This window comes from Heteronotia binoei, chromosome 1 (genome assembly GCF_032191835.1).
Source record: "Heteronotia binoei isolate CCM8104 ecotype False Entrance Well chromosome 1, APGP_CSIRO_Hbin_v1, whole genome shotgun sequence".
Lineage (NCBI taxonomy): Eukaryota > Metazoa > Chordata > Lepidosauria > Squamata > Gekkonidae > Heteronotia > Heteronotia binoei.
Window position 1 is genome coordinate 196,746,832 of NC_083223.1, and position 19,119 is coordinate 196,765,950.

General features: G+C 45.5%; 1 protein-coding gene across 1 annotated transcript; it reads right to left on the bottom strand.

Moving 5' to 3' along the window:
* Nucleotides 1–185: 185 nt before the first annotated feature.
* On the bottom strand, nt 186–15,561 carry LOC132576774 (protein FAM177B-like). Its single transcript, XM_060246088.1, has 5 exons — nt 15,063–15,561; nt 11,655–11,807; nt 9,769–9,835; nt 6,063–6,160; nt 186–1,505 (listed from the first exon to the last, which is right to left on the bottom strand). The coding sequence occupies exons 1-5, from the start codon at nt 15,087–15,089 to the stop codon at nt 1,287–1,289; spliced, it is 564 nt and encodes a 187-aa protein (XP_060102071.1). The 5' UTR covers nt 15,090–15,561; the 3' UTR covers nt 186–1,286.
* Nucleotides 15,562–19,119: the final 3,558 nt, after the last annotated feature.

Here is a 19,119-nt window from a genome sequence, read left to right on the forward strand (position 1 = left end):
AACAGTTTCCTTTCTGAAAGATGTTTAGAGATTATAAATTATTGTTCATGAACAACTTCTAAGCTCTGTCTGGCTGAGCAAACATGTCCCTAAACTACTCCTGTGAACCTTCTGCCCTATGTTATGTTATGCTTTATGTCATGTTAATTAAACTATAGTCTATATAGTTTAAGAAGACTCTACACTTTTTAGGTACTGCAGAAAGTATATTTGCAAATATACAAAGAACTCTATTTCAGGTTTACAATCTAAAATTAATTTTACAATACAAAATCTGTGTGAATTAGGACAAATCCAGGAATCTTGACCTCCTCATGTAAAATCACTGGAATCTTCTATCTCTACCCAAGACAGAATATCCCCTCCGCAATTGCTTAAATGTTTGAGAGGTATAGTATGCTGAAGAATAAAATACGGCAGGTACCTAAATTCTTTTTAATTCTGTGCTGTTTCTAATCTGTAATCTGCATTTTGAAAAATGCTCTGTGTTTTTAATCTGTGCATTTTAAAATATTGGAAACTGGACAGTTGTTTTATATCCTTGCAACATGGTGTTCTGTTGTTAGTTGCCCTGAGTCTGACTGAGGTGATAAAGCAGGATATAAATGTTTTAAATAAATAAAATCCAGGACTAGAGGTGATTGTACCACACACTGCAACACTGTACCACACACATCTTTGACCAACTCTACAGAAAATATGAATACTGTGGAACTGAAGTATAAAAAGGCAGAAAATTATCACACCAGATGCTGTTAACATACGCTGCATTATGGTAGTTTAGCCTTGACTGTATTTAAGAGCCTTGTGGGAATTTCTTCCCCTCTTGGAATGTGAGAGGGCATTCCTAACATACAGTTCATACCACTCACTAGGTAAAACGTTATTCCCATGGATGCCAGGTTGTTGCTTTACTCTGATTCCTCCTTATAGAATGGAAATGAAGTGAAGAAGTGATGTATCACCCATAAGACTCAAGCTTTGACGCTGTTAAAATTCGCTTTCATTGTCTTGCTCTACACAATAGACACCTGCCAGAAATTTACATGTCTTAACAGCTACACAACATTTTGCAGACAGTAGTAAGGAGATATGGTCTTTTAGGAAAGATCATCTGCTATTGCTTATCTTCTCAATGAGCAATCCTCACTAAGCTTCAAACAAAGTTTGAGAACCACTGTTTTAAAGTCATCCTGACGTCACTTCCTACGTACCTAACAATTCCCCCCTCCTCCATTGAGCAGACATTGCTGGCAGGGGAAATGCAGTGACTCACAACGCTGCTATTATTTTCCTGGGACTGGGTTAAATTTTTGATCTGCCAGTCTACCTTCTTCACATTCAATGACATTTGCAAATGTGTTTCTCTGACAAAATGTGGATATATTTTTGCTACAAAGGGACCCATATTCTATATTCTGCATTTCCAGGTGCTGTTTTTCATCCAGTGGAACAGCTCTCTCCATCTCTAGCACATCTTCACCATCTTCATCACTTTCACTTTCCTGAAACATATTCCAGATGGCAAATGGTGAATACTACTATTTAAAAATAAAACAAAACCCAAAGCTACTCAGATAATGACTTGAGAGTGGCTTGTGATCCTGACATGCAAGAATTTCTCATTCATTCATAAGATTCCTTAAATTACATTAGACAGAGCAGATAACTGCAGTTGTTTGTATATGTTGAGATTAATGAGAATGCATAAATAGCATGACTGTGTATAAATACCATAAAGACTGAACAAGCCGACCAGCCAAAGTTTGTTTGGGAGCTAAACAGGGTCAGCCATGGTCAGTATTTGAATGGCAGACCCTCAAGAAAAAACAGAGTTGCTATGCAGAGGTAAGGCAGCAGCAAACCACCTCCGCTCATCTCTTGCTTTAGAAACCCCACGAGAGGGGTCACCATAAGTTGGTTGCAACTTGATGATGGTGATGATGATGTTGCATGAAAACCACATGAACATGGAGCAAATATACAAACTGACAGCATAAATAGGTCATTTTATACATTGCTTGGTTAATACGCAGTACAGAGACTGACAAGGCAAATACAAAACTCTTCAGATGAATTCTTATTCTGCACTTATTCTGAACTACTGGTATTTATTTACATTCCCAATTCAATTTGCTGAACTCCTGCTTAAGCCTCAATACAAATTATTGAGCCTCAGTACAAATTTCAATTAAAAACTATTAAAACCAATGTGATTAGGGACATGTTTCATAGTTATAAAAACTCCAAAGTCATCTTCCAAATTTATATTAATTGAAGGTGAATGCACACTATACAGGTTGATGAAGAACTTAAAAATTCTATAAGCTTGGATTTTCTTATGATTTTGTCCTGACAGCTATAGCTATGGCATATTTTGTCTTCCTAGAGTGAAAGTGAGAATTTAGATTATTGTCATATGTGCCAAATGTTTACAAATGATACAGAAGTGACAAAAGTTCTTTGAATGGTTAACAGTGTAACTGAAAGGCTGTTCTAGGTTTCTGCAGTAAGGGTATAATTCTCATAAACATGAGGTAAAGTAGTAAAACTGGACCATGGTTGACACCATGTGAAAGATTACATGATGAAATGTTCCCCTATAAGAAAGAAAATCCTACACATCAAACACTAGCATTTTGGGGAAGATTAAACAAGAACCTTTCCCTTTTGACTGCCAGTATTCTATGTGCAGGGACTTCTTCCATCAGATGACTCTCATTCTCATTGCAGATCTGAAGTTGTAGATTCCAGAGACTGGTATACAACCGTATCTACTGTTTGTGAGAAATGATCAAGGGTCATAAGCCAATTGTTGGAAGCCCTTCAGTGCAGCAGCATAATTATGAGACATTTGTCTTAGTGAGTGAGTGCTACAATTTCTTCAAGGTTTCTATGTAGTCAGATTTCAAAGGAGCCTCCTTCATTAATTCCTTAGAACTTCACAGCCACAAAGGTTTATCTTTACTCTTCACAAATTCCCCTATTCCAAACTGACTGCATTCCAGCCACATGCTTCTTGTTGCTCAGCTGCCTCACAAGAAAATACCAGGACTGCCTTTGATCACCTTAACCTCCAACAAAATAACCACTTATTATGGCCATCAATAACAGGTTGCTTAATGCAGCAATGTGGCCGAGGTAATTTTGTTCTTAATTCAGTGAAGGTTTGCCAGGGAAAGACTACACAGAGGTTTAATGGAGGTAATTCAATAGGATGAGCACTCTGGGCTGTGAGCCATCACTATTAAACAGTTAAGTGGAATAACTGGCCCGCAATAACTTCCTGATAGGACTGCAGTAAATATTTGGGGTTGAGTTTTTCAATGGTCATTCCAAGGCTTGAAGCAGACCTTTTTCCTTTTTGCCGCTTTTATATCCTACAAATGGTACATTACAAAGGATTTTTGAATCTGAAATGGAAAGAGCGGACAAATCATTTTTCACCCTCCCTCATAACACATAATACTGCCAGTTAATTATGCATTGTGTGTGTGTGAATAAATCCTTCTCCCTGTAATAAACTACTGCCAGACAGCTGGATTTGCTGACCTAAAGTTTGAGTGTTATGAGGGAGGGTGAAAAATGATTTGTCCGCTCTTTCCATAACTTGTTCATAAATGATTTAGAGTTGGGAGTGAGCAGTGAAGTGGCCAAGTTTGCGGATGACACTAAATTGTTCAGGGTGGTGAGAACCAGAGAGGATTGTGAGGAACTCCAAAGGGATCTGTTGAGGCTGGGTGAGTGGGCATCAACGTGGCAGATGCGGTTCAATGTGGCCAAGTGCAAAGTAATGCACATTGGGGCCAAGAATCCCAGCTACAAATATAAGTTGATGGGGTGTGAACTGGCAGAGACTGACCGAGAGAGATCTTGGGGTCGTGGTAGATAACTCACTGAAAATGTCAAGACAGTGTGCGTTTGCAATAAAAAAGGCCAACGCCATGCTGGGAATTATTAGGAAGGGAATTGAAAACAAATCAGCCAGTATCATAATGCCCCTGTATAAATCGATGGTGCGGTCTCATTTGGAGTACTGTGTGCAGTTCTGGTCGCCGCACCTCAAAAAGGATATTATAGCATTGGAGAAAGTCCAGAGAAGGGCAACTAGAATGATTAAAGGGCTGGAGCACTATCCCTATGAAGAAAGGTTGAAACGCTTGGGACTCTTTAGCTTGGAGAAATGTCGACTGCAGGGTGACATGATAGAGGTTTACAAGATAATGCATGGGATGGAGAAAGTAGAGAAAGAAGTCCTTTTCTCCCTTTCTCACAATACAAGAACTCGTGGGCATTCCATGAAATTGCTGAGCAGACAGGTTAAAACGGATAAAAGGAAGTACTTCTTCACCCAAAGGGTGATTAACATGTGGAATTCACTGCCACAGGAGGTGGTGGCGGCCACAAGTATAGCCACCTTCAAGAGGGGTTTAGATAAAAATATGGAGCACAGGTCCATCGGTGGCTATTAGCCACAGTGTGTGTGTATATATAAAAAATTTTTGCCACTGTGTGACACAGAGTGTTGGACTGGATGGGCCGTTGGCCTGATCCAACATGGCTTCTCTTATGTTCTTAGAGAGCCAGGAAGATGAGAGATCCTTGTATGGACTTTACAGGGTCCTTGTGCTGGAGTCAACTCACAAAATAAGCAGTAATCAGGTATGCAATACTCTAGCTTTGGATTTTCTGCACTGAACAGGTTTGGACTACATAGCCCAACTCTAGACACAGAAGTATTCATAATAACAGCTGAATAAGTGTCAACTGGTCCAGTGTATTGGGTTAGAAAGGTTAAATGGATACAAATTAGGAGGCCCAATGTTAAAATCAATAAATATACAACATGTATTTATTACAAATTAGTTTTAAAGTTATAGGTCCAAATATAGCCTCAATAAGAATTTCAAATTGTACAACACATGTTTCAGCCTGCCGGCCTTCTTCAGTGGTCAAGCATAAATGTTCTACATAGGCTCAGTTATTGCAATACTAATGTTTATCAATACAGAACCAAGTGAAAATTATGTTCTGATAAATATCAGTAACTCAAGGCAAAGAGGTTCTATATAGGCCTCATATGACATTGCCTTGTGTCCAAATCAGGTACATATATCCGAAATGGTATCCCAGTTGTGTACCCTCCTATTTTGGTCCAGGAGATTCAGTTCCAAAAGCAATATGGAGCCAGTGTAATGGAATAGTGCACATGCACACACATACACAGAATCAAAACTTGTATTTTAAAAAAAGCTTTACAAGCATACATCGACCTCCTCCTTCTGGCACCTGATGGGTGCTTGGGCAGGGTAATTTCCTAACAAGCAAGTCCACCAAGGATATTATTGTCTACATTACCATTCTTTTGTCAACGGCTCTGACTCCTGCCGCCCTCATGCTGCTGACCAAGTGTACAAGATTGTCCCATTCACAGTAACCAGATCCCAAAATCACAACATAGGAGGGGGAAAGCAAGATTGCTTTCACAGAGAAGGGATAGAATGCCTAGACTTGGAGTAGACAACTACAATGCATACAAATGAACGTCACAATGAAGTCCAACTTCAGACAGGGCTGGGAAACTGGCATGATTGGTGGGAGTGCATCTCCTTCTGCGCCGTGCTTGGGGCAACAAAAAGAGTTGAGCCAGACCTGCCAGCAGGTAGAGAAATTCCTTTGCCAACTTATCCGACAGGCCTTATAGACACAACATGAAACAAGGATATGAGAACATTTTCTAGTAACCTGTTAATGTTATGAAGCAAAGAACAGCAGCTCCCTCTGAAGGCAGATTCTGCACACTATCAGAGGGTGGCAAATCGCCTATTTTCTTCCTTGAACCACAGAGAACAAGCTCTCAAGACAGTCAAAGGTGAAAAAGAAAATAATTTTTATTGTTTGTTTAGCCACTGTTCACCCCCTTCCTTGGAGGCTTAGTTATCTACATTGTGTGTGAAACTGAGCTCATAATTAACTCTTGAAAATCAAATCAACCCAAAACATCTTGATTACAAATGAAATGCCTTAGGCTTTTACTCCACACCAGACTATATGGTGCTTACCATTCTCTGAGCTCTGTAGTGTTCGTCTATTGCATATTGATATTTGGGTTGATCAAGTCCAAATAATGTAGCTAATTTCCCACCAAGAAATTCACAGGCTGGAAGGAGAAAGAAAGCAATTAGAGCCCCAAATTTTAAGTATAAAGAAGCACCTAACAGCAGGGAATCATCTGGGCCTTTTCATTGCTACAGCAAGTATAACAGGCACGGTATCCAGGCTGCTGGTTAACATGGACAGAGCGGTAGTTGAGAAGCACCTGGCTGCATTGAATGTGTACAAATCCCCTGGGTCAGATGTTATGCACCCAAGAGTGCTCAAAGAACTTCCCAAAGAGCTTGCACAGCATTTGTCAGTCATCTTCCAGACCTCTTGGAGGACAGGAGATCTGTCACAAGACTGGCAGTGGGCAGATATTATCCCAATTTTCAAAAAAGGGAGGAGGAATGACCCAGGAAACTAGAGGCCAGTCAGTCTGACCTCTGTCCCAGGGAAGATACTGGAGCAGATTTTAAAGGGATCAATCTGTGAGCACCTAAAGGACAACTTGGTGATCTGGGAAAGTTAACACAGATTTGTCCCTAACAGGTCCTGCCAGACCAACCTAATTTCCTTTGATAGAGTGATGAGCTTACTGGATCAAGGGAATAGTGTTGATGTTGTTTACCTAGATTTCAGTAAAGCTTTTGACAGGGTTCCCTATGATGTTCTGATGGGTAAATTAGAGAGCTGTGGACTGGACTCCAGGATAGTTAGGTGGACAGGGAACTGGTTGGAGAACCACACTCAAAGAGTAGTTGTCAATGGCATTACATCTGAATGAAGGGAGGTGTCCAGCAGGGTGCCACAGGGCTCAGTTTTGGGCCCTGTTCTTTTCAATATTTTTATCAATTATCTGGATGAGGGTGTGGAAAGGCTACTAATTAAATTTGCAGATGACACCAAATTGGGAGCAGAAGTGAATACACTGGAAGACAGAGTTAAAATTCAACGAAATCTGAACATGCTGGGAAAGTGGATGGAAGTGAACAAGATGCAATTTAACAAGGATAAGTGCCTCTACATCTCAGAAATCTGAACATGCTGGGAAAGTGGATGGAAGTGAACAAGATGCAATTTAACAAGGATAAGTGCCTCTACATCTCAGAAACAAAAATGAGAAACACACATACTGCTGGATGGGGGATACACTTCTGGGTAGCAGTGTGTGTGAATGAGATCTTGGGGTACGGGTGGACCATAAGTTAAATATGAGCAGCCAGTGCGATGCAGTGACAAAAAAGGCAAATGTCATCATGGGGTGTATCAACAGAGGCATAACTTCCAGATCGCAAGATGTCATAGTTCCGCTGTTCACTACATTTGGTCTGGCCACACCTGGAGTACTGTGTGCAGTTCTGGAGGCCTCACTTCAAGAAGGATGTGAACAGAATGGAGCAGGTACAGAGGAGAGTGACGACGATGATCAGGGGCCTGGAAACCAAGCCCTATGAAAAAAGTCTGAGGGACTTGGGAATGTTCAGTCTGGAAGAAGACTGGCCAGGAGAGAGATCTTGGGGTTGTGGCAGATAACTCGCTGAAAATGTCGAGACAGTGTCTAACTGCAATAAACAACAAGAACAACAACTTTTATTTATATCCCGCCCTCCCCGCTGGAGCAGGCTCAGGGCGGCTAACAACATAATTTCATACATTGGTCATACAAATATTGAATAAAACTACATTGACAGTTTAATTAAAATTCTGATTAAAATTCTAAAATTGATAAAATTAATAAAATATACTAGTGCTATGATTACATTTACGTTTACGATGGCGAGTTCTTTAGCAGTTTCCCTCTTAATCAGTGAAGGCCAATCGGAAGAGGATAGTCTTGCAGGCCCTGCGGAACTGTTCAAGGTCCCATAGGGCCCGCGTTTCCTCTGGAAGTTGGTTCCATAGGCGTGGAGCCATAGTAGAGAAAGCTCGGTTGTGGGTGCTTCACCTCTTCACCTCTTTCGGCCCGGGAATGTTCAACAGGTTTTTCCCGGCTGACCTCAGTGCTCTCTGGGGTTCATATGGGGAGAGACGGTCCCTAAGGTAGGCAGGTCCTCGGCCATATAGGGCTTTAAAGGTAATAACCAGCACTTTGTAACGAATCCGGTATACAACTGGCAGCCAGTGCAGTTCGCGCAGCCCAGGCTGTATGTGCCCCCACATTGGGAGCCCCAACAGCAATCTAGCCACCGCGTTCTGCACTAGCTGCAGCTTCCGGATTCGGTACAGAGGCAGCCCCATGTAGAGGGCATGCTATGCATAAAAAAGGCCAATGCTATGCTGGGAATTATTAGGAAGGGAACTGAAAACAAATCAGCCAGTACCATAATGTCCTGTATAAAACAATGGTGCAGCTTCATTTGGAGTACTGTGTACAATTCTGGTCACTGCAGCTCTAAAATGATATTATAGCATTGGGAGAAGTCCAGAAAACGGCAACTAGAATGATTAAAGGGTTGGAACACTTTCCCTATGAAGAAAGGTTAAAATACTTGGGGCTCTTCAGCTTGGAGAAATGTCAACTGAGGGGTGACATGATAGAGGTTTACAAGATTATGCATGGGACAGAGAAGATAGAGAAAGAAGTACTTTTCTCCCTTTCTCACAATACAAGAACTTGTGGGCACTCAATGAAATTGCTGAGCAGTCGGGTTAGAACAGATAAAAGGAAGTACTTTTTCACCCAAAGGGTGATTAACAAATGGAATTCACTGCCACAGGAGGTGGCAGCGGCTGCAAGCATAGCCAGCTTCAAGAGGGGATTGGATAAGCATATGGAGCAGAGGTCCATCAGTGGCTATTAGCCACAGCATATCATTGTAACTCTCTGTCTGGGGCAAGTGATGCTCTGTATTGGTGCTTGGGAGGGGCAACAGTGTAAGGGCTTCTAGTGTCCTGGCCCCACTGATGGATCTCCTGATGGCACCTGGATTTTTTGGCCACAGTGTGACACAGAGTGTTGGATTGGATGGGCCTTTGGCCTGATCCAACATGGCTTCTCTTATGTTCTTAGGATACTGAGGGGGACATGATTGCTCTCTATTAAGTATTTTAAGGACTGTCACTTAGAGGAGGACAGGGAGCTGTTCCTGTTGACGGCAAAGGAGAGGACACATAATAATGGTTTTAAATTAAAGGTGGGAAGGAAAAACCTTTTTACGGTAAGAGTCGTCTGACAGTGGAATCAGCTACTTAGGAAAGTGGTGAGCTCCCCCTCACTGGCAATCCTTAAGGAGCAGCTGGATGAACGCTGGTCAGGGATACTCTAGGTTGATCCTGCATTAAAGTTGGACTAGATGGCCAGTATGGCCCCTTCCAACTCTATGATTCTATGATACTATCTGAGCAGAGCTCAAGTGAATTTCCAGCTCATTAACAGTCATATGGAGAAAAAACAGAGCTGGAGTGGGCTACCTTGTCCATATATGCCAAGGGATGCTGTTATGTACCTTCCTGTGCTTGGCTGATTTCTGAAGAGGGAAATCAACCTTTCAATTTTTGGCTGGTGGAGGAGGAAGAAAACAATTTCTCACCAGGAAAGAAGACTAAGCCAGTTTCCACTACCAAAGAACTCGGAGTATGTCTTCACTCCTTGCCAATTACATGCTAATTGTTCTTATCCTACCAAACTAGCCACTGCTGCAAAAGAGCCAAAACCATACACATACTTACTAAAAAAAGAAACTGCTGCAACTTGAAGTGCCCAAAATTGCAGGTAAGCACCCCAAGAGAGACTGGCCTATAAAAAAATGAGACAGAGTTCACAACTCAGAGAAACGCAGCCATAATAACAGCATATCAACAACAGGGAAACCAGATTTCTGTCTTGCAAAGAGAACAAGGCAGATCACAGGTATATATGACCTGTAATCAAATGGTGATTTCTGGTGAAATCTAATTTTTCAAATATACAGAAAAATTATAGAAAGATAAGAAACAAATTTTCCCATTAAAATTAATATCTCCTTTTTCCTGCTTTGTTGGGGTAGAGGCCTACTTTATCTATGAACAATGGCTATAGGGCACCTTGAGCCTTACAACAGGTGCAAAATGAACATTTTTCTACATGACCTGATTTAATAAAACATTGCAACACTACAGTGCCACTGTCTGGACATTCTCATGCCACTGTTGACCTCTAGACCAACAAGAGCTATCTTCAGAGGCTAGTTACTACTCCAAGCAATTATCCACAGGATGATAGTGTATTTTGCTACATAAAGGGTGATAACAGATGGGCGGTTTGAGCTGCCCTGTGGACAGGAAGCATGCCGATCAAAAAAGCGCGTACACACATGCACATCTGCCTGCTGTCCCCATTCCACACACAGCTTGTCTGGGGTCGGACTGAAGCTGCCTCAGAAAGCCACTAAATTCTGAGGTGACTCTGAGGCACTTCCCCGGCCATCTGCATGGCCAGGAAACACCTGGGGAGTGGCCAAGAGGCACACAAGCTCTCTGGAAGCTCCTCCAGAGTGCATGCAGCCCGTCCCTGTTCCAGGGGTGGGTCATGTGCCATCTGGAGGTTCCCAGGCTTACTTCCAGGCCAGCTTGATGCCGCCCTGAGTCAGCCATCTGTTGCCAGACAAACTGACCTTTAATAACTGACCAGGCACCATAAAACCCAATCTCTTAAAGATACCTAGCCTTTGATTAGCAGCAGAGGCAGCTACACTGGCTGCACATGCACACACACACACGAAGAGCATAAAATCATAGAGCTGGAAGAAACGTCCAGGGTCATCTAGTCCAACCCCCTGCATAATGCAGGAAATTCAAAAATACCTCCCCCTACCACCCTGACACCCAGTGATCCATGCTCCATGACCAGAAGATGGCGAAAACTCCAGGATCCCTTGCCAAACTGGCCTGGAGAAAAATTGCAGCAATCAGCATTTCCCTGGGCGTGTAAGAAAGGGCCACAAGAACTAAGCACTGATGCAACCCTTCCTGTCCTCTTTCTCATGATCTTCCAAATTCACAGTATCAGCATTGCTGTCAGATAGCCATCTAGCCTCTGTTTAAAAACCTCCAAGGAAGGAGAGCCCAACACCTCCTGAGGAAGCATGTTCCACTGAGGAACTGCTCTGTCAGGACATTCTTCCTACTGTTTAGCCGAGAACACTTTCGATTTAATTTCAACCCACTGCTTCTGGCCTGACCTTCTGGGCACTGCTTTTGGAAGGAGGAGAGGAAGAGCTGGCAGAACTCTGAAGGGACCTTGTATGGGTCAGCTGGCTCTTTTTTGCAGCCAGCTTCCTGGACCTGCTTCCCAATAGTTGGCTGGTAGTTCTTACACTAGGATCTCCTGCCCTCTTGCATTCTCCCTTCTGTCACAGAACTGGACTAGCAGGGATGGGGGGATGGTTGTTAAAGCTATAACAACAGTCATTTTAGGTGCTCATCAGAAGTGTCACTCACTCTCCAATCACACCACAAGTTCCCAAACACGCAGAATTAAATAGTGGTTATCCTTTTCCCACACTTCTCATGAAGGGGGCACATAATACATGTTCATTCCCTCTCACTGGTGAAGTAGCCCTTCTGCTATTTCTCACAGTGTCAAAGGGTTCATGGATGACCTCCTCTTGGTCTTCCTCTTCTGAGCTGAATTCTTCCAGAGTTTCACCACTTGCAAAATATATGATCCTTTTTGGAGTCTTTTCTTTTGAACTTCTATTTCCATCCTGTTGGCTGCCACCTTTTTCTGCCTGTTCATTAAATAAAAAACATCAAGTGAGACACAGAAGGACGGGTCTACAAATGGATATTTCTGGAGAAAAACATCAAATAGAAGGACAGGTCTACAAATGGAGATTTCTGGAGAAAAACATCAAATGGAGAAAACCATCAAGTGAGACATAGGACGGGTCTACAAATGTGATTTCTACTGATTTCCCCCCTCCTACGGTAGATCCATATACTGTACCAAGTGTTGTTCCATTGGGGGGGTGTCCCCATGAACCTCAGGAGCAGCATTTCAAGGGACACAGTGACTTACAGTAGTGGGGAGCAGGCTAGCTCACAATTCTTTGATATATGCTGATGCCTCCCAGACAGATAGTTTCATGTCCCAGGTTTTATGAACAAATTTGTAGATGATAGCAATACTTCTAATGGCTATTATGGATTAGTGCCTGGAAATTAAAATGATCACTCTGCTTGTATGTGATAAAAAAAATCACTGTGGAAGAAATTACCATCTCTATGTCAGCATTGGGGTATACTGGCTGATGGGTATCAGCAGAGCTTTTTTGGTAGAAAAAAACCCAGCAGGAACTCATTTGCATATTAGGCCACTCCCTCTGACATCGTCATTGTTTTTTTTTGCAGGGTTTTTGGCGGGAAAACCCAGCAGGAACTCATTTGCATATTAGGCCACTCCCGCTGACATCATCATTGTTTTGCGCGGGGGGGTTTGTAGGAAAAACCAGTAGAAACTCATTTGCATATTAGGCCACAGCTCCTGACACTATGCCAGCCAGAGCTGCGTTCCTGCTCAAAAAAAGCCCTGGGTATCAGTGAAAGTTGTTTCCCCATTTGACTCTTATCGCCTCTTAAGTCTGTAAACAAGGTGTCCCTGGTCTCTCATTTGCCAACAGAGAGAAGAAAGGAATGCTTAGCAGCACCATCTTCCATGTCTGTCTTCCGTACAGAATGAGGATCATGCCCCCAATTTGTATTTCTGCAAGAGAAGGATACGGTTTAAAGGGTTTTTTGCAAAGTTGGTGGTGGAAAGTGCAGTCAAGTTACAGCTGATTTATGGCAATGCCATAGGGTTTTCCAGGCAGGAGATATTCAGAGGTGGTTACAGGACTTGTATAAATAACTACAAAGTCCTTACAGCAAAAATGAGCAGTAGAAAAGAGTAAGAGTCCAGTAGCACCTTAAAAATTAACAAAATTTGTGTTAGCGCATGAGCTTGTGATTCACTCAGTGACTCAAAAAATCTCATACCTTGCCACAAATGTTATTAGTCTTTAAGATGCTACTCTTACTCTTTTCTACTGCTATAGACAGATTAACACAGCTACCCATCTTTATCTATCTCCAGCAAAGACAAGAAATATTAGGCAGTACAATAGCATCAGTGTACAGAACAAACACATTTTTCCCATGTTCCTCTCCATTACTGCTGCTTTCTCTCTGGAAAAATTACTCCTGAGGTTGCACAGTCCATGCAAATGAACAGCTGAGATGCTCAGCAAACTGGAGTGAGGAAGCATGATGGGATGAAGCTGCCACCTCCTCTCAGCAGAGCAGTGCGTGCAGAACAGGATGGAGGAATGAGGTCCCTCCTCACTCCAGCGCCCCCCTCCCCACCTGCACACTTCTTCCATGAGAGAAGAAGAAGAAGAAGATATTGGATTTATATCCCGCCCTCCACTCCGAAGAGTCTCAGAGCGGCTCACAATCTCCTTTACCTTCCTCCCCCACAACAGACACCCTGTGAGGTGGGTGGGGCTGGAGAGGGCTCTCACAGCAGCTGCCCTTTCAAGGACAACCTCTGCCAGAGCTATGGCTGACCCAAGGCCATGCTAGCAGGTGCAAGTGGAGGAGTGGGGAATCAAACCCGGTTCTCCCAGATAAGAGTCCACACACTTAACCACTACACCAAACTGGCTCTCCTAAGGACTGCAGTCCCAGGACAGATCATGCCAAGGATCAGAAAGGGCTGCACCAAAGTACAAGAATGCAGGAGAATTATACCTTCCATACACAGATTGGCATGATTCTGCACAATTGCTTTTCTGTTAAATTATGATTATTTGAAGGATAAGGGGGAAATCCCTACAATCACCATACTATGACATTTGAAGAGTGGAAAAATCTTGGTTATTCTGAATGCATTGGTCATGTTCTATCATTCTTACATAGACACAGATAAACTCTATTCTAGAAACAGGGTTGCCAGGTCTCCCCCAGCTAATGGCGGGGGAATAGGGTTGCCAGACTCAGGTTGGAAAACTAGAGATTTGTGGATGAGGCCTGGGCAGAACAGGGACCTCAGGGGGTACAATGCCATACAGTCCACCCTTCAAAGCATCCATTTTCTCCAGGGGAGCTGATCTCTGTAGTCTGGAGATTAGCTGTTATCCCAGGGGGTCCCCAGGTCCCACCTGGAGGCTGGCATCCTTATGAAATAATATTTAGTTGTGAATTTACATGATGTACCTGGGTGCCCAAAGGAATTACTACACCACCTTATCTTGGGTTTCCCTAGCAATTCCAATGTCCACAGTATACACTCAGCAAAGTGGTTCCCCCAGGATGGGACCTCATGTGCCACTGGGGAACACAAGAAAAGCAATGGCATAGATATTTCACACCTCCTCAGCTGCTTATTTTGGCCTGAAAGCACTTCTCACATTAGTGAGAATGTCCTGCATTATGCATACAAGACAGAATGGAGTCCACAACAACCAAAACAGCAAGAAGAAACCATGCCAGTCTTCTGCTTCACTTTATATGAGTTGGTGCCACACTCATTAGATCTGTGTGTGTGTGTACACCTGCCAGATGCCAATATTCCTTCACACTTAAAAACAAAACTACAAGTGGGGCTACAAAGACAGCAGCAAGTTTGCTTCTCAGTAGTCACAGGAGTGACTACACCCAGGTTTAGCCTTCACCTCCCCCCCCCCCCCCCCCAAGATGTCCTCAAGCCATTTTGGAAGACTAAAACATGTAGCTAAATTGTACAGTATAGGAGGAAGTAAATGTATGATTTTTAAAAGCAGTGCAGTAGTTCAAAATGGTATGCATAAATGCATTGTATTTTTATACGTGCCAGAACACAACTAAAGTACAGCATTTTTTAAATAAAAAAATCAGAAAACCCATTCATTTGGGTAGATAACTCCAAAATGGTAAAGGTTCTAAGATTTTTCTCCTCCACTCTAAACAGGGCATTAATTCTAGCAAAAGTATTAACATTCTATGCAAAAAAAAATCCATTAACTCACCTTTAAAATCTCTTGGCTATCTTCCATCACAGAAAGAAAAATCTGATTAAAAAGTTGCTCAGGAGGAAAACAACAAAAGTAACTTGAGAGCAGCGCAGAGACCTTTTGGGAGCATTAGCTGCTGAAACCAAGAGGCTGGTCAGTGGAAAAAAGGAGCACAATAATACTTCAGGATACTGCTGTCTGAGAAGGACTGGCTGTGTTTAAATTGGGGGCAGGGTTTCTAAATTGTTGCAAAGGTTACGGAAAGGGTGAGGGCAAGGATCAGTTATAATATCGACAATTTCTATTTGAAATCAATAAGTTCCAGTTTGAGAGGGAATACTTTCATTATTTTGCCACCGCCCTTCGCCAAAAAATAATGGCTTTTAAAAAGGCTTTTCTGTTTAACAAGGTTAAAAGTCGTAGGTGTATATTTACTCGTTTCCCGTCGAACCAGAGAGCTAGAAACAGCCACACCTTGGCACACAAAAGCTCTGTGACTCAAGACACTATACCATCTAGTGGTAGTTGCGTGCAATGACACCAGGAACTGTAAGTAATCGCTACGTGGAACTTAACAGGGCTGAATTTTAAAAATTAGAATTTATTTTTCTGAAAAGTTCTCATAGTGAATCCTCCAGCATAAGGACCACATAATTACATCAAAAGTTTGCACTTGTCATTCTCACCGAGTCAATCCAGCAAAATGAATACTTGGCATTATTATAGACTGCACAACATATATGTTCCTCACAGTACCTATAGCAGCTCTGTAAAATGGGCTGTCATTTTTCAGACTGTAGATGGGGTAAGCAGATGCAAAACTACAGTTAGTTAACAGAGAAAGATTTGTAGGAGACAGGCCTCACAGGGAAAAGCAAGCTACACTTACAGAAATTCCCACCTTTACAAGATTCCTTAGCTTCTTGCTATGACTGAGAGATAACAGCTTACCTAAGGTCACCTATTGAGCTCATGTCAAGCAAGATTTGAACCAGGGTCTTCCTTGCCAATAGAGTTGCCAACCTGCAAATGGTGGCTAGAGATCTCTCAGGAGCACTGAGGATGGTGAAAATCAAAGCTGACAGTGAATAACTCCAGAAGGATCTCTACAAACTGGGTGAGTGGGTGACAATATGGCAAATAAAATTCAGTGTTAGTAAGTGCAAGGTGATACAAAATGGGACAAAAGATTCCAGCTTCAAAAATAGTCCTATGGGATCTGAACTTGCTGAGACTGAGGGGAAAAGATCTTGCTATCATAGTCAATAGCTCAAAGAAAGTGTCAACCCAGTGTGTTGCAGCAGTGAAAAAAGCAAACTCTATGTTAAGGATTATTGAGAAAGGGATTTAGAATAAAATGGCAGATATTATAATGTCCTTGTATAGTTCTATGGTGCAGCCTCATTTGGAATACTGTGTACCGATCTGGTCACCATATCTCAAAAAAAGACAGCAGAGATGGGAAAAGTACAGAGGGCAACCAAAATGGGAAAAGTACAGAGGGCGTCCACAAGCATAGCCACCTTCAAGAAGGGGTTAGATAAAAATATGGAGCAGAGGTCCATCAGTGGCTATTAGCCACAGTGTGTGTGTGTGTGTGTGTGTGTGTGTGTGTGTGTGTGTGTATATATATATATATATATATTTGGCCGCTGTGTGACACAGAATGTTGGACTGGATGGGCCATTGGCCTGATCTAACATGGCTTCTCTTATCTTCTTATGTTCTTAAAATGATTAGCGGGTTAGAGCATCTTCCCTGTGAGGAAAGGCTGAAGAATCTGGGACTGTTCAGTTTAGAAAAGAGACAAGAGGAGACATTATAGTGGTTTATAAATTTATGCATGGGATGGAGACAATTGACAAAAAGATTTTTTTCTCCCTCTCCCAAAATATAAGAATAGAGGGCTTCCAATGAAGCTGATGGACAGTAGATTCAGGATAGACAAAAGGAAATACTACTTTACACAGAGTGATTAAAATGAGGAATTCACTGCCAGAAGATGTAGTGATGGCCACAGGAATAAACAGCTTTGAAGGGGGATTAGATAGAATAATGGAGGATAAGCAGGGCTTTTTTTGAGCACAAGAACACAGTTCCGGCTGGCTTGGTGTCAGGGTGTGTGGCCTAATATGCAAATGAGTCCCCACTAGTTTTTTCTACAAAATTACATGAAACAATGGTGATCACAGGGGGTGTGGCCTAGGGTGGCCAGACCGTCCCGGTCTCCCGGGACATTCCCGGTTCTGGCCACTCAATCCCGGCTCCCGGGCTGCCTATACCGGGACCATTAAAGGTCCCGGTTTAGGCAGCCCCGGAGCCGGTGGGCCGCGGGCGCCGGCGGGGAAGGCGGCGAGTGAGGGAGGGAGCGTGGTGGAGGCCTCTCCGTGGCCTCCGCTGGTCGCTGGAAGCCCTCCAGAGCCTCTGGAAGGCCTTCCGGGACCAGCGCCGGCCAGCGAAGGCTTCCCCGCGGCCTCTGCTGGTCCCTGGAGGCCCTCCAGAGTCTCTGGAGGGCCTCCAGGGACCAGCGGAGGCCGCGGGGAGGCCGCGGGGCACCCGGCGCTGGTCCCGGAAGGCCTTCCAGAGCCTCTGGAAGGCCTTTCGGGACCAGCGCCGGCCAGCGAAGGCTTCCCCGCGGCCTCCGCTGGTCCCTGGAGGCCCTCCAGAGTCTCTGGAGGGCCTCCAGTGACCAGCGGAGGCCGCGGGGAGGCCGCGGGGCACCCGGCGCTGGTCCCGGAAGGCCTTCCAGAGCCTCTGGAAGGCCTTCCGGGACCAGCGCCGGCCAGCGAAGGCTTCCCCGCGGCCTCCGCTGGTCCCTGGAGGCCCTCCAGAGACTCTGGAGGGCCTCCAGGGACCAGCGGAGGCCGCGGGGAGGCCGCGGGGCACCCGGCGCTGGTCCCGGAAGGCCTTCCAGAGCCTCTGGAAGGCCTTCCGGGACCAGCGCTGGCCAGCGAAGGCTTCCCCGCGGCCTCCGCTGGTCCCTGGAGGCCCTCCAGAGTCTCTGGAGGGCCTCCAGGGACCAGCGGAGGCCGCGGGGAGGCCGCGGGGCACCCGGCGCTGGTCCCGGAAGGCCTTCCAGAGCCTCTGGAAGGCCTTCCGGGACCAGCGCCGGCCAGCGAAGGCTTCCCCGCGGCCTCCGCTGGTCCCTGGAGGCCCTCCAGAGACTCTGGAGGGCCTCCAGGGACCAGCGGAGGCCGCGGGGAGGCCGCGGGGCACCCGACGCTGGTCCCGGAAGGCCTTCCAGAGCCTCTGGAAGGCCTTCCGGGACCAGCGCCGGCCAGCGAAGGCTTCCCCGCGGCCTCCGCTGGTCCCTGGAGGCCCTCCAGAGTCTCTGGAGGGCCTCCAGTGACCAGCGGAGGCCGCGGGGAGGCCGCGGGGCACCCGGCGCTGGTCCCGGAAGGCCTTCCAGAGCCTCTGGAAGGCCTTCCGGGACCAGCGCCGGCCAGCGAAGGCTTCCCCGCGGCCTCCGCTGGTCCCTGGAGGCCCTCCAGAGACTCTGGAGGGCCTCCAGGGACCAGCGGAGGCCGCGGGGAGGCCGCGGGGCACCTGGCGCTGGTCCCGGAAGGCCTTCCAGAGCCTCTGGAAGGCCTTCCGGGACCAGCGCCGGCCAGCGAAGGCTTCCCCGCGGCCTCCGCTGGTCCCTGGAGGCCCTCCAGAGTCTCTGGAGGGCCTCCAGGGACCAGCGGAGGCCGCGGGGAGGCCGCGGGGCACCCGGCGCTGGTCCCGGAAGGCCTTCCAGAGCCTCTGGAAGGCTTTCCGGGACCAGCGCCGGCCAGCGAAGGCCTCCCCGCGGCCTCCGCTGGTCCCTGGAGGGCCTCCAGGGACCAGCGGAGGCCGCGGGGAAGCCGCGGAGCAGCCGGCGCTGGTCCCTGGAGGCCTCCAGAGGCCAGCGCCGGCAGCTCCCTCCCTGCCTCGCCGCGAGGCCGCCGCCGCCGCCGATGGATGCCGCCCTGGAATCAGGTAAGGGGGCCGAAAGCGGGGGGCGGGGGGCGGCCTTCCTTTCTTCCCTCCCTCCTCCCTCCCTCCCTCCCTCCCTCCCTCCCTTCCTTCCTTCCTTCCTTCCTTCCTTCCT

Coding starts and splice junctions, on each gene's coding strand:
- LOC132576774 (XM_060246088.1), bottom strand. CDS start 15,089: ATGGAAGATAGCCAAGAGATTTTAAAG. Junction 9,836..11,654: donor TCCATGAACCCTTTGACACT/GTGAGAAATAGC, acceptor ATTTTTTTATAG/GCCAGTCTCTCTTGGGGTGC. Junction 1,506..6,062: donor ACTACAGAGCTCAGAGAATG/GTAAGCACCATA, acceptor AATATGTTTCAG/GAAAGTGAAAGTGATGAAGA.